The sequence below is a fragment of the Centroberyx gerrardi genome, chromosome 13 (assembly GCF_048128805.1).
Source record: "Centroberyx gerrardi isolate f3 chromosome 13, fCenGer3.hap1.cur.20231027, whole genome shotgun sequence".
NCBI lineage: Eukaryota > Metazoa > Chordata > Actinopteri > Beryciformes > Berycidae > Centroberyx > Centroberyx gerrardi.
In genome coordinates, this window is record NC_136009.1 from 3284873 (window position 1) to 3301030 (window position 16158).

A 16158-nucleotide genomic window follows, 5' to 3' on the forward strand; every position below is an offset into this window, starting at 1 on the left:
CCTAGATGCTACCAGGATATATATCAGGCTACTTTCTAGAACTATCACAGTATGAAACAAGTAAACATGTCGTCCCCCACGAATGATGCAGGCACCTCCTGAACCAATCACTAACAAGATGCATCATCACTCGAAGTTTCATCAAAATGGGATCAGTGGTGTAGCAGTTATGGTTTGAAATTTTGATCGTTATTTATAGCGCATCCATCAGGCCAATCAGTGTATTTTTGGACCTTTGGAACTTTAATTACATTGGATGTGTGTAGCAAGTACCATGTCAATTTCATGGCGTGGGGGACAACAGCAGGAAAAACATTAAGGACGATAAAGTTGTGATATAATCTCATTGCTGGCCTGTGAGTTTGAAGTAATACTCAATACTGTACTATCAAACGTGACACATATTCATCAATTACAGACATGACAGGGATGGGAAAACATATCAATGTTTTAAAGACGTGCAAAAGCTGCTGCATGTAGAGCTGAGAGTCAAAGACAAAGACGCAAACCATACAAAATGGGAAAAATACGCGACCCAACTATAAAATAGGACCAACAATCTTCAGATGAGGGTGTTGGTGAGATGAAAGGTGGCTATCGTCTGGAATTTGTTGTAACAGAGCGTGTACATGGCCATATTGTTGTTTGAGGAGGTATGGAACATGGCTATAACCTGGAGATATTGTAAGCAGTAAAGTACAGGTAAATAAAAAGGAGGGTAAACTGTGACCTCCAGTCGGTGATCATCATAAGGCCAAAAACAACCACCAACATAAGCAAAAATCAATGTTTACAGAAAAGCATTAATTTATGCGCTTTCCCTTAAAAGACCCTATCCTCTAAGTTACATCAGCTTGATACTACTTACAATGATGTATAGGCTACTATGAATTCACTGTATGTTACACAAATTTATGTCAGCCTACAAAGGTGGTAAACTCTATTCCACAAATAAAGTAAAAATTACTTATTACATATACTATAGTTGTAAGAGAGACTGGCTGTGGACATACTTTAGAGTTAAGATATGGAACATGCAGATTATGTGGAGATGTTTGAAATATGAGCGATGTCTATTGTCTTAATTAAAGGTGCTACATGTAGCATTTTTAACCATCAATCTATCATTGTCAAATTAATTGTGATATCTTACCTACTTACTGTAATCTTGGCCGAATCGATTGGTAGCCTCTATCTCTCACCAGTGGTATTGCTAGTGCTACAGTGTTTCTCAAAATTAAGACCACATTTCCAATAAATCCTGTCTTCCTGTCTCCCCTCCCTCTCCCTTTGTCTTTACTGAAGAAGATAAACATGTTGGAAGTGATTTTTCCATCTGCCTTTCACTCCTTCCACCATCTGCCATTGCCAGAAACTCTTAAAACTTTAGTTCCATTTATACTGGAAGAACAGCGCCCTCTTCCTGTTTTGTGCCATAAAGCAATTTCCCTTCGTGCCATAAAGCAATCCAGTAGACTTCCTGGTGTCACACAATGTAAAATGCAGTGTAGACGCCAGTAGAGACTGCCAATCTTCACAGTGATGGTCTTGTCTTATCGTTTGTTGACGGTAATTATACTAATGTCTCAAAATGAATGTGATAATGATTTATTGATGTTACAATGATACACATAGCCCCTTAAGGTTGTTATAAGAGAGATGTAAGGTAGCAACCATCTGGAGGTTTGGTTTTTACAAAACAGATGTCTGGAGGGTTTAGGTTGTTGTCTGGACTTAAGGGTTCTAGATTGGAGAGGAGATGTGACTATCATCTGGAAGCAGAGCAGTTCATGCAAGTCCTTTTCCTCTGGGTCATGTGATGGGGTTCATAGTCATGTGACTTCTGTGAAGGTTTCTGGGTTCTAGAGGAGCAAGACATAAAAACAGCATTTAAAGGAAAAATAAAACATATTAATAAAACTAATTTAAACCCCTCTAAACTAATTCATGAAACTAATTCACAACCCCCCCCCCCTGTGTTTTTGGTATGCCTAACTTTACATTAATACATTTGTATGTTGTCAATATAATGGGTTTTATATATTTTGTGCAAAGCGATTGAAATAAAACATAATTTTAAAAGTGTTTTTTGTGTATTGCACTGTATATGTACATATTGCTGACTATTTACCTGTGTGATTATGTATTTGTCAGTGGTTTCCACAGCATGATTGATTTGAGGCGGAGCCTCATCAGTATTTGCCCCACCCACATCTGAAGGACTCTGACCAATCAGAGGTCTCATTTTAAAGTACTGAACCACAAACACCACCTGGAGGAAGAGAGAGAGCGAGAGACATTGGCTGCAGTTACATGCAGAATATTCTGTCATTCCCAATGATTCCTTCCAACTGAAGACTCCAAATAACTGTTTACATGAATGCTGAATAAAATTATCTAATTGGGTGTGTGTTTACATGCACTAAAGCATGGAATCAGAGTAAACCTTTTTTGACATGAATAATTCCATGTTCATGTTCAGACACTTGTTTGAAAAACTGAGCCTAGCCTCGCCATTGTTGTTGCACCCGCTTTGTTTGATGTTGCTTACTTGAAGTGGATGAACATGCGTAGAAAGAATATTATGTTTTAAAACCAAAGAAAGTAGTTGGTTTAAGCATTTTCATGGCTGTTAGTAGCTAATATTCTCCTATTGAATGCATTATCAAACATGTATGCAAGTACTTTCATTAATTTCATTGTTTTCAGTTAAGAAAACAAGTACAGCTGCTGTCCAGTCCCACGGCGCCTAGTGGCTAGGTGTGCAGCATCAACTGTTGTAGTTGAAGTTCCTACAGTCCTGGAATAATCAGGATAACCACATCATTCACCAATGTATTGTCAAGAAGAACAGAACCACTCCACTATATTGCTTTGCTCTGGTAGGTTAGCTGTCTTTCAGTGTCATAGCCAAAATGTTTTGTTAGCATTGCCCAAACTTAATAAATTTCACAACTATTACACAATCTGCTTGCTCAGTCTAGATGTGACTAAAACATTGGCCAGCAAAAATATTTTTTTGTCAGCATAGATTATCCACTGCAGTTACAAACACACATTGTGATATGCTGAGGGGAAAAAAACATATTAAGTTGTTTTTTGCATGTGAAATTCATGTTTTTTCTGTAAGTCCATTGGAGGTGGTTACATGATGTGTTTTCATTCATCTTTTATTCTGATTATTAATGGAATATTAGGCTGCAGAGAAAGAGGCAGAGAGAGAGGGGGATAAGGAGAGAGAGATTCATCGAGTCTTAGAAGTGTTTCTTGAACCATTTTAATGTTCTTCTGATCCTCATTTTGAATCCCGACCAAGACTTGCATGAATGTCTGGCCTGACTGCAAAAAGAGGAATTCAAACTCAATCAAGCAACAAGAACACTTTATGTGTGTGTGTGTGTGTGTGTGTGTGTGTGTGTGTGTGTATTTGTGTGTGTGTCCTGCAGCAGTTTAGTCCATTAGACTAGTTTTGTATTGGACAGACAGAACATAGAATCACTCTATTTAGGGAATATTTGGTCAAGTATAGAAATAATAATGTACAGCAGCAGTGTGATGGACAGACTCACTGAAAAGGGCATTATTAATCTAAAAATGCTACCAAGGTCCAGGGGCATAGTTTCCCATGAAGAGTATCTTTGGTTCATTTTGATAAACTGCTTTTCAGTAAAGGAAATAATTTTAAATCCATACATTACAGTTTAAAGAACAAAATCCTAAATGTATAGAAAAAGGCAGATCTGCCACAGAAGAATTAAATTATTAGACTGGAGACATTTTTAGTCTCATATCAAATACAGAACCATTAATAAAGTACTGACAGTAGCCTATATGACAACTTATTATCAGTTTTAAATGCACCTGGGAGCTAAATAGTTAAATAATTATGCTGGTAGTTTCATAATTGTGCCATTCTATCTACTTTTTTTTTTTTTTTTACCTTCTGTCATGTTGGTCATGGTATTTGGGAAACACTTTCAGAACTTGTTTTTTAGTAACTTTACCTAACTTAACCACAATGCTTCACATCGTAATTTCTCTTTACAAATTGCATAAAAATGTCATACAAATGTACAGTACATCATTGTATCTCCAAATTGTTAACATGAAAAATGGTAATTTAGAATTTAAAAATTACATTTTATAATATAATATAATATAATATAATATAATATAATAGATTTATAGCTCAACTAATAACAATAATACAACTGACCAGAAAGACAGCAATAGCGCCCCCAGTGGCTTGTCCTGCTATAACATCACTCCAGTGGTTGCGGTACTCTGCCACTCTGTTGATGCCTGTCAGCACAGCCAGACTGACCAATGACAGACAGAGGAGAGGGCGGGCTAAACAACCTCCACTGGGGCCAGCACGACACATGATGTACATCTGGAAAGGAAGATTATTTCTATGACACTTTTATAATACCAATGTTACAAGGAACATCAAGCTGCATTCAAGTTGTAGCGATATGTGGTAGACGGTAACTTGGATGTTCAAAAGGAGAACAATAGGGAGCTGAAGCGGAAGTGTAGGCCGAAGCTTTCCCATGGTTGTCTAAAGGCTAAGTGGCTAACGCGATTTTCCACTGACCAGAAAGTAATGTCTTCTGCAACTAAGGCCTTGTCCACACGCATATGGATATTTTTGAAAACATAGTATTTTGTCTGTGTTTTGGCCTCCCGTCCACACGAAAACAGCGTTTTAGCTCACTGAAAACAGAGCTTTTGGAAATCCATGATCCGCCTCGCTTTTGAAAAAAGCGGCAGAAACGAAGCGGAGCGCTCAGTTTGTTGCCAGGCAACCAAAGTAGCGCTGAGTTGTCCTCTTGTGAGAAGTGAGCGCGGATTCTCCTCCTCGATCCGCTGCGCAGCCGTTGGTGAGTGCGCAATCCGCGCCCTTCGATAGGAAATAATGGAAACCGGGAATGCAATTCAGGACTTTTTAGTCTGAGTTCAAGCTCATGATAGTAACTGCCAAAATGTTTTCACTGTAGCCTGTGAAGCTGTAACTAGCTAGCTAGCTACCATAGCTTGTTCCCTTTGCAGGAGTTGGAACAGTCCAACTAGCACGGCTAGGCTAAAAGCCTGCCAGATAGTGTAGTTTGGTACTAATTTAGTTGGTAATGTCTACTACTAATACTGAATGGATTTTTGTGAAATTAAGACAAGCAAGATGTGTTGATGCTTACTACAACATATTTCAAAATCAAAGCCATATGCTTTTCAGATTGCTTATATCGAGGGCTTGGAGCCAAAAAAGTGCGATTTTGGGCGAATATGAGTATTATATATCAATTGAAAGGTCTCAGTGAGATCTTTTCAGTGCCAAAAGGACACAACTGAAATCATGACCCATAAGTTTTAATTAAACAAAAACTGAAAGCCGTAACAGTAAAAGTTGGGTTTTGTTTGCTGCCAAAAGGGCGTAACTGCACTTACGCCCTTTTGACACCAAGCAAAACCCCACTTTTGACACTGAACAAGCATTGTGAGTAGAGGATTCTAACAGCACTTTGGTCATCTCAAAATGCATGCTGACGTAAGTAATGCTAGCATGGCAGCATGATCACATCATTTTTAGTATCGTATTCATATCCTAATTCATATTCTAGGTCAATATTAGATGAATGTAAATATGTTAATATTCCCATGAAATACTTAGGCCTATAGATTCAAAATGTTATTTTATAATGTCAGGAGTGTGAACTGGTCAAGATGAGCTCTGATAGTAAGACTGCTGGTAGCTGAAGTTATCCCTCAGTGTTATGAGGAGTTTTCCAGGTCTTTGAATGTGTCCCAGGACACATCAATAAGTGAAGTATCCTGGGACACATACAAAAATGTATTATAGTAGCAAAAGAAAAAAAAAGTGGTAGTTTAGAATCAAAAGTAGTTTCTTATATCTATAGAGGTTTATTAAAAAAGTTTATTAAAAGTTTTTAACAGAAAAAATGTATCAATCAATTTGATATGTTCCATGTAGCCTACAATTTTAAAGGCCTTGGTGAAAGTTGCTGAGCATTACTTCAAGATAAAGATATTCATTCTGATCTTGTTTTATATTTCAGTGTTGATTGAAGTGTAATTGCTAGATTTGTATTAAAATGAATGTGTTTTACAATTGTTTACTTGCATACGCCCATATTCTGCATGGCTGTATTGGGACAATGTTTGTGCCAAAAAGGCGTATTTCACTCTTTTGCCATTTTTAAAAAAGTTAACAACTATAATTCAACTTAAACTGTAGCAGTATTGTTTTTATAGTAATGCTATATATAGTAATGCTATGATAACTAGGGCTGGGTATCGTTTAAAAAATTCCGATACCAGTACCAATACCAGTACCCTTAAAGTGATACCGATACCAATAGAGTACTTCATTCGATACCTTTTTTTTTTTTACGTTTTGGTGGCATCTTGGCACGCTGAACTGCCAACTCCGTCACATACACCGCGCTCGACTTCACCACAGACTGTATGGGTTGTAGCTGCTGCGGTAGTGGGCCAATCACACGTCGCATTAAATCGACGAACGCTTGTGGTGATTGGCTGCGAGAAAAACCATACAAATAGTAATTTTTTTCTAGATCTGTGTACAAAAAGTATCGAATGCAGGTATCGTTTGACTGGAGAAGTTTCGATACTACTTGGCACTGGGTTATTTCGGTTGATACCTTAAAGGTATCGAGTACCGATACCCAGCCCTACTGATAACACAAAAAGTTAAAATATTGTGCTTAGTATGTGGTAACGGCAGCTGATCCAAGTTTGATCAAAATTTGTTTTTGGCTCTCCTGTAAAATCTACTATAACGCACTTACGCCCCTTTGGCTCCAAGCCCTCAATATGAAGTAACCTCCCATACATTGAGATAGGGTTAAGTCAACCAAAGTGTTGACGGAAATGACGTCAAGTTCGGCTCCCTATGGTAAACTGCTGCAGTTAAGCTGAAGAATCGTGCACTTTGCGATACAAGCACCAAATTTGGCACCAAGCAGTTCTCTATGGTAGAAAAAGAATCAGATATGGACCCATTATAAATTTGGCTGCTGAATGTGATATTTTCACACAAGTCTAAATGCAGTTTCAGCGGCTTTTGTACCCTGACAAGAATAACAATTGGGTGGAAACACTGAATACTTGTTTTAATTTTTGTGGGGGCTTGAAAATGGTAAAATTTTAAAATATTGGGTATCGGCACTAAATATCAGCTATCAGCAGCTTCGATCCAAAAATATCTGTATTGGTCTTAAAAAACCATATCGGTCGATGCCTAAACTCACTGCCAGGTATATGGCTGCATACAGACTCAGTGCAGCCTCTTTGGAGGGAAATGACTTCCTGGCTCTCGTGATGTCGTCCGGGTCACCGGTGCAGGCGTCTGATTGGCTGACAAAGTGCACTGTCTCCTCGCAACCGAGGGCAGTGTAATTGGGCTGGCAGACAGACAGGAAGTGAGGAGACAGACTTCCTGTGACCAGTTGACCTGCATTAACAAAGATGTCTGTCGTAAACAGACCAAAGACATAGACACCTGCAGAGAAACAGAGAGAGATTAGTTTAGCTTTTTACACAATGGTAAAATTTTTATACTGGGGAAAACGTTCAAAACACCAACATGCGGCCATACAATGCTGATTTGAGTTTCCTTCTTGAACGCTTAAGTGTTAGCATGGAGCCTACTATCACTCAACATAGTTGTTGGGCTTTGATAGGGGCAGGTTTGGTTATTAGCAATTAATAATTAATAATTGTGAAATTATTAATATTCATAAAATTATTGATGGGAGTCAATATAAACGGGGCACCACCCTGGAATCAGGGACCAATAACCGAACCTTCAATACAGTCTCAGAATGGCTGTTCACCCCCAAATGACAGTGGTTGAGTACCACTGTACATTTATGAGTGAACAGTGAAGGGTGAATTCGTACACAGGCCCTCACAACCAGCAGTTATTGCAACACATATGCACAAGGAATCACAGACAACTTCTCTTTAAAAGTATAATGGAGTTTATTTAACTTTAGCAATATCAATCAATAATCAATAACACTGCAGTTAATCAACAACTTGTTATACAACTATAACTATCAGTCTAACTAACAAGCATAAAGGCACAAACAGCATATGGCACGTGTGGATGCGTGCGTGTGTGTGTGTGTGTATGTGTGTGTGTGTGTGTGTGTGAGAGAGAGAGAGAGAGAGAGAGAGAGAGAGAGAGAGAGAGAGAGAGAGAGAGAGAGAGAGAGCAAGATGGCGGACGTGACCACGTGAGTGGGACGTCTCGCGAGAGTTCAAGATGGCGGCTGTGACCGCGCAGTTTGAACAAAGGGGGTTTTGGAACCAAGATGGAGTTGGAGTTAGGCAGCTAAACCAACACCATCTAATTCTAAAGTAGCAATGAATGTGTAATGAGATGTGGGTGTGTGTGTGTGTGTGTGTGTGTGTGTGTGTGTGGGTTAGTAAGGGAGAGAGAGAGAGAGAGAGAGAGAAAGGGGGAAACACTCAGGGTAAACCTAGAGGTTCTACTTGCCGTCTAGAGACACAACAATAGCCTTTTACCACACAGGAACTCGGGGTACGACTTGGAAATAGTACGCCGGGTTACTGGTCTTTGAACTGGTAAAAGGCAGTATATTGGCTTTATACGGTGGCTACTAACATGGATGCAAGCTCAGCGGCATGCAGTTGAACACAAATCAGCTTCACATTAACACAATCAAATTAAGCAGCAAGCATAATGATTGAGGTATTATTCATACAGCATAATATGGACGCGGCGGTCCGATGCGCTTCCCAGTACGCACAAATACAGCTTCTGATCAGTAAGCTTAATTAACACACCTATTCTAGTCTCTGCCCAGAACCAAAGCCTCTTACTTGGGAATCACTCTCGAGTGATTGGTGTGTGGTTGAGTCCGTCTTATCGATCCGGGGTTTTCCCAGGATATCTGCGGGACCGTTATCTCTCCGTGCACGGAACAACGGCCAGCTGGCTTTCCTCGTAGGCAGCGAAGATGTCGGCCAGGAGTCGACTTGGTTGAAGAAACGTATCCTTACGTTGTCTTCTTGGAGGGAAGGAGTGTCCTTAGCTGTATTCTCTTCCAGTCCACTTCTGCAGGTCTGCTACCCACGGCAGTGCGTGTAAGGAGTTAGAATGCCGGATACACAAACAGCTAGTCTAATCCTTCTGGATCCAACAGTGTTATGGCTAACACTAAACAGTCTGGTCTCGTCCCGCGAGTTGAAGACTGCGCCTCGGCTAAACAAAAGAATAGTTCGAACGTTTCAGGTACCACCTTGTTCAGCAACGGGGTCGCAATAAGGGGCGATGAGGAAAGGTATCTCTGGAATTTATACTCTTGGTGACGTCATGGGGACATCCCGGGGTTCTCCCGAGTCTCGTCCAATGAGAGACCAGAGGTTGGGTTTCAGCCAGTTTGCACCTAGGTGTGAACTTCAGGGCCTGTTGGAATTTTGGCGCTGCTTTCCTTTGTTTAAGGTCCCAGCCCAGCGGGTGGGCTAGAGTTCAGGTTTCTGATTCCCTTGTTAGGCCGGTGTTTTAGGCTTTCAATCTTACATGTAGGCCTTTCCTTTGTTTGACCACATGGCCTGGCCCAACATAGTGTTAGCTAACGTGTTAGCATGGAACCTACTATCACTCAACATAGGCTGTGGCTGGAATGGATCACTATTCCCTCATTTGTATTGCCCTATATAGTGCTGCTCTATTAGTGCAATAATTAGCGGTAAATCACGCATGATTAATGAGTGAATTCGGACACGAATAATTAATCATCAACCTGCGTCTGCATTCACCAGTTGCATAAACAAATGTTTCAACTAACATTTTTAAATTGCCCCGCTCTCATCCTCAATAAAGATTCTAGAATACATGCCAGTTAACCGTTTTTTTTTTCCACATTCACAATTTAATCTCCTGGCTAATTTCACCAAACCATTATCTTACCAAGATGATCCCTTTGCGAATCGGGTTAATGATAATAAATGTATTGCTATTAAGAGATGCCAACAGACGGGCTTCTGCTCATCTAAGAAGGACACTGCAAATGTCTTCTGGCCCACCGACGTACTGGTCGACGGATGGTAAATAACCGTTAGCTTGCTAACTTACCTGACATTAATACTACGGCATATAGTAGGCTAGAGGTATTAGGTTTCGCTTGAGTTGTCTTGAGGTTATGAACTCATGCAGTCTAATTAGGAAACAAGGCGATAGCGATCTCTAGTGGACAAATTGTAAATAACATTTTCTCTATATAGTAGGCTACAGTTAAGCTTGTAAGATTGCTGTCTATTGACCGAACTACAGTCTTTGTAAGGGCTGTGTTAGAGTCCACCAGAAAACACACATTAAAGCTATGCCTCCCTGCCTATAACAATAAAGCTACGAAGTAGCCTGTATAATTACAATTACATCTGTAAAATACATAGGCTAGTCAAAAAAGAGAGGCAGCACATCCAAAAATTGAAATGAAAAAGACTGGTTACAATATTCCCATATCATTTATTTGGGTAGGCTACACATCATTTGATGTAAATCTATGATGTGAGTAAATTAATATGTCCAGTATTTGATTAATGAATCTAAGCTGTTAAGCCATTATGTATGATACGACTTTTTAAAACATTTTGCAGATTGAAAATCCAACTCGATACTGCCAAGTCAATCCCCATGTGCCTGCCCTCAGAGTGTTTTTTGATGATAGCTGTGACCTTCGACCTGATTATCGCCTATCAAGAGAAACCCTCAACAACCTCTTCCATCATTTGAGAGACCAGTATGACCATGGCTGGGGTCTTGAGATAGAGATTCTTGTTTTTGTTTTCTGGTTGGCCAGTGCAACGTCATACAGAGTAGTGAGCAGAGCTTTTGACATCCCCCGTTCCACTGTCAACGACATCATCCATAGAGTGGCACGCAAAATTAAGAGTCTGGAAAGTCAGATCATCCACCTGCCATCTGTTGACAACTTGGAGGAGATAGGCTTGGGCTTTGCACAGCTTGCTGGGTCACAAGCTTTCAGAATTGCTGTAGGGGCAATTGATGGGTGCCAGGTTAGGATAAAACCTCCCACAGAAGATGCTAACTGTTACCTGAACAGGAAGTTATTCTATTCCATTCAGCTACAGGCTGTATGTGACCATAAGAGCAGATTCATTGACATTTATGTTGGCTGGCCTGGGTCGGTTCATGATTCTCGGGTTCTGAAGAAGTCCCATCTTCACTCAGCGAGCTTATCCCCCTGATGGATGCTGCATTCTTGGAGATGGTGGCTACCCTTGTATCTCCAAACCGATTGCTTTGATGACACCCTACAGAGAACCGGTGAGGGATCCAGTGAGAGCCCGCTTCAATCATCGCCACTCAAAGGCATGCAACATCATTGAGAGATCTTTCGGCATGATGAAGACACGATGGCGTATCATTTTCTTCAAGGCCCTCGAGGTTAAGCCATCGTTTGCCCACACTGTGGTTACCTGCTGTGCAATCCTGCACAATCTGTGCATCACCAATGGAGACATCCTGGAGCCAGAGCAGATTGCCTTGAGACCAGATGATAATGACGATGCACCAGAGTATGAGCTGGCAGATGTGCAGGATGGAGATCGCCTGAGAGATCGTCTAGCAGCTTCTGTGTCAGCACCTGTTGCCCCTGTTGCAGTTCTAATGGACCATGATTATGATGTATAACAGTCACCATAACAGTCACCACAATTGTATATTATAAATTATTAATGGATAACAAAACAAGTAGCATAGTTTATCAGTAGTATATCAACTTTTATTGCTTGTAAGACAATTATATTTATACATAACATTTCTAAATTTAAATGTATTCATTCATTTTGTTTTAAATTATATTTAATCTCACATTAATAATATATAAGTAATTGATTGGTTGATTTCTAACTTATTTAATCAAATGAGTAAATAAATAAATAAATAAATGAATAGATAAATCATTGATTAATTGATTGATTTCTTAATTATTTGATTGAATAAATAAATTGAAATGATTAAAACATTTTACAATTAGGCTACATTTATATTCACATTTACATTTTCTCAATTAACTTTTCAAATAAACTGAACAGTCCCTTTCTGCCTCTCGTCTGTCTCTTTCTGCAGCTCTCTCTGCCTCTCTAGAAATTCAAGTACCGGATCCATCTTCCTCTTCTTGGCCGGCCCTGGCCGTGGTTCTGGTTCTCCCTCTGTTTCTCCCTCTGCCTCTGGCTCTGCCTCTGGCTCTTCTTCTGGAACTGGGTCCCTGGAAGTGGTTCCCCCCTTATTGGCCCACAGACTGGCTCCTACATGTTTGGGTCTAATTGAAGGCTTATCGCCTAGGATCTCGTCCATGATGGGGAACCACTTCCAGGAAGCCACTTCCAGGAAGCCACGGTTTCCTCCCCCTCCTCCGTTCCGATGCCAGTTGGTGGCTTCACAAGGTCCTATGAACAATAATCTTTACTTTACTAATAATAATAATGAACTTTATTTGTGGGCTATACCATCTTTCTAAAAACAGAGTTTGGGTGCTTTACAGAAAGCTTTAAGCTTTACATAAAACTGGTATTATGAGAAGCTAAACCTAATCTGATCTTAAAAGATAGGCTATAAAAGTGATAACTGAAACACTTGTCACAGACTCTTAATAATATTCAACAAACCTTGTATATTCATTTCAGGTTTTCCCATTTCCTCGCAGCTTTGGCTGGGTCCGCAATGCCCTTTAGCCCCATCTCTTCTAGTATAACCCTATAACAGAGAAAGTGATCATCTACTGAGCCTACTTGACTTATCACAGTCATTTGTTGCTGGGCGTTTTAGATAATTATGTTGGTAAAATCAGCCAGTAGGCTACAGTTAGTCAAGTTGTTAATCAGTCTGGTATGATCAGCCAAACTTACTCCCATCCATGTTGAGCCGCATTTCTCTTCCCATTGAAGAGATGTGCCTTCTCTTTACGAAGATGCACCAACTTTTCAATGTCTTCATCTGTCCCTGACAAAGCCAACCAGATTATGTATCACTAGCTGACATTAAGAAAAAAAGTAGCCGCTAAAGTAGCAGAAAAAGTAGCCGCTCAAAAGTAACTAAACTAGCCTACATATAAAGGGCAGTTTGTAGTACAACGATTTCTGATCGCCCGATGCACATCGCTACAAAGTCACCAACATTCCATCATCGCTCAACTTTGATTTTGGACGCTGTTGCTCATAAAAAGTATAAACACTAGAGCGATTACAGAACGCATCGCAGAGGTTCAGTCATTTGCTCTCATCTAGTTGCTTTACTTTGTTACTATAGTTCTAAATAGCAACTAGTTACTTTACTAAGTTAGTCTTTATTAAAAGTAACTCAGTCGAGTGCTTTCAAGTTACCTGCTTAAAAACTTAACAACTTTTATGTCTTCTGGTGATGTTCTCATTAGTAGGCTATAGAAATCATCACTGAGTACACTGCTGTTATCTACTTATCTGTTATCTACTTAACAAGCAGCTTTCATTTATTCAGGGTCTGATCGTCTTTATGGTAAACTAGTATGATCACAGAGGCAGCCTTGATTAATCATGTCTGGTCTAAAAAATAAACAGCGAACAGCGCTCACAACACATTGGCAAGTGCTTTCAATTCTCAGATGTACAGGTAACAATAATGTTCTTACCTTTTTCTTCCATCAGTTCAAAGTAATGCAAATATTCCCAGGTTGTGAAGTTTATTGTTGTGTCCGTTCTGAAAGCGAGTCGGAGCCTACAGACTCCACCGCCTCCAACCAGCTGCTGCAGTCTGCTTTTAATAATGCCATGTAACGAAATATATTTTCTTAATTGCACTAATTGAAAATTTAACCATTTGAAAGGAAAACAATAATAATAATACAGTTTGTAAACCAGTCTGCAGAATAGCCTAATGTACTGTATTTTTCAGTCTTTCTTTTTAAATAAGAAGTTTCATTCAAGTAAATCTATTGTCTTTATCCAGGTCTAGATAAATAGCATAAATTGTCTCCTCAGTGTACGTTTTATTCTACAGTCTATTACAAAAGTACGGTCTTCCAATATGATCATCGCCGGTGGTGACGATCATAAATCGCTGTACTATAAACTGCCCTTAACTCTGCGGCATAAAATATTTATTCACCAACGGTCAACGGTCAGAAAACGCTTAATATGGCAACATCGTTGAATAAATATGCATCAGAGTTATGTGTGCGGCTAACGTTACTTTCCGTTTTAGTTACTTTCACACAGCCAGCACTTCGCCAACCCAGGTTTCCTTCACGTTTTGGACAAAAAATATGTTACAATAAGCTATGTACCGTATAACTTGCTTACCAATTATAGCTAGAGACTAAACAAATGGCCTTAATGTTAGCGTTATCTAATGCTAACTCGAGCGTTAACACAACTTGCACTTTTAATTCATTATGAATTAATAGTTAAAAGAAAACATCTTTAGAATAGCTTGCATCTTTTGGGTACCAAAAAAGCTTATTTACTTACATTTGTAGACGAGGTTTGGTGAAGTCGATGCCATCTTTATGAAACCAGAGAGGTTATAACTTCGTTGCTTGGCAACGACCCGGTACGGCAGACTCGCAATGCATTTTGGTATACTTTCGCCGTTTTAGTGACCAGGCTTGTTCACTAGATATTACAGTGCATTGTGGGAAATATGTAGTGCCCTCAAAATCATTCCACAATATCATTTTGCGATTCGGACACTAACAAAAAATGTCTGACGTACGTATTAGTGCCCTAAAACGCAGATAGTGATCCATTCCGGCCACAGCCATAGTGTATGCTAAAGTGTTAGCATGGAGCCTGCTATCACTCAACATACTGTACGCTAAAGTGTTAGCATGTTTTAAAAAGATACATGCAGCATCTTTAACTGAAGCTCCAAACCTTTCTCTGAAATTGTGACTGATGAAGAAAAATAACAGACAAATATCAGTTGGTTTTAGTTGTATTAGATACAGCATTTGTATTTAGGTTACCAAGGAAACAGAAGGTCCTGCGCACCAGGGGGTTTAGATAGCAACAGTCAGCCATGACAACGGCCTTCTCTTGGTCGTCAAGGTCGTTGGAGTTGTACTGAAGGAGGAACAGAACCAACTCTATGGCTGAAATCTGGAAAACAGGAGAGCAAAAGAATACGTAGAGAGAGAGAGAGAGAAGACAAGAAAGGAAGAAAAGTTAGTGTATGTAGTAGTGTTTGACTGATATGGGTTTTTGAAGGACGATACCAATATAATTGGAATCATGCTGCCAATAACAATGTTTCATTTGAGTTGTCAAAATCTTTAAATTTTAGCTTTTTCATGCCCAAAAAATTCCAATGATTCAGGTATTCAGTGTTTCCCACAGAATTATATTCTTCAGGGTGGAAAAGCCTCTGAAACAGCATTTAGACCATCATGGGACACTAAAACTCTCCATTGAAAGCCAAACTAATATACTTATTATTTTGCTTATTATTTGCTACTGCAATGTCCTGATTTCCCCACGGGGACCAATAAAGTTTAATTTAATCTAAACATACCCTCTCTCTGTCCACCACTCATTCTCTCTCTCGTCTGTTAGTGTCTCTCTCTCCATTTCCCATCTTTCGCTCACTTGTTGAGATGCCACATTTTCTTAAAGGGGCATTAAGTAATTAGGACTTTTATCGACCTCTATTGGCGACCAGTAGGAACTGCAACAACATCAACAGGTCCCTGGCACAGCCTATGGTGGCCTGTAATTGACATAATCACATTCGTCTATATTTCTCTCACTCTCTATTTCTGTACACCATCATCACAAAGACAAAGACCCAAACCTACTGTCGATTGTGTTTTAACCCCTTTTAGACTCACCAGTACGACAGGCAGTCCAGCCACCACAGGGTACAGTATCATGGGCTGTATCTGACTGTCCTGTTCCTGTCCAGGGTCTGGTTTGGATAAAGCCGGGTCTCGGCAAACGAAGCCCTGCTGTGCCAGGGTGAAAGTGTCGGTGAACTCACAGTAGTAAGCCAGCATCACAGTAGCAGCCAAAATCACCACCTGGAAGTACAGCATGGCGAACACGACCACGAAGAATCCACCCTGATGCGGTCCTGGCGACTGTTACCACGGT

General features: G+C 39.9%; 1 protein-coding gene across 1 annotated transcript; it reads right to left on the reverse strand.

The window, feature by feature from the left end:
- Positions 1-1832: 1832 nt before the first annotated feature.
- Positions 1833-16100, reverse strand: plppr5a (phospholipid phosphatase related 5a). Its single transcript, XM_071915424.2, has 6 exons — positions 15897-16100; positions 15036-15168; positions 7290-7540; positions 4217-4393; positions 2132-2272; positions 1833-1862 (listed from the first exon to the last, which is right to left on the reverse strand). The coding sequence occupies exons 1-6, from the start codon at positions 16098-16100 to the stop codon at positions 1833-1835; spliced, it is 936 nt and encodes a 311-aa protein (XP_071771525.1).
- Positions 16101-16158: the final 58 nt, after the last annotated feature.

Excerpts from the sequence above, each read along its gene's own strand:
- plppr5a (XM_071915424.2), bottom strand. The coding sequence starts at position 16,100 with ATGCTGTACTTCCAGGTGGTGATTTTGGCTGCTACTGTGATGCTGGCT. Across the intron at positions 4,394-7,289 it reads ATGCAGCCATATACCTGGCA|ATGTACATCATGTGTCGTGC; the intron begins GTGAGTTTAGGC and ends CTTCCTTTCCAG. Across the intron at positions 1,863-2,131 it reads ACAAATACATAATCACACAG|AACCCAGAAACCTTCACAGA; the intron begins GTAAATAGTCAG and ends TTGCTCCTCTAG.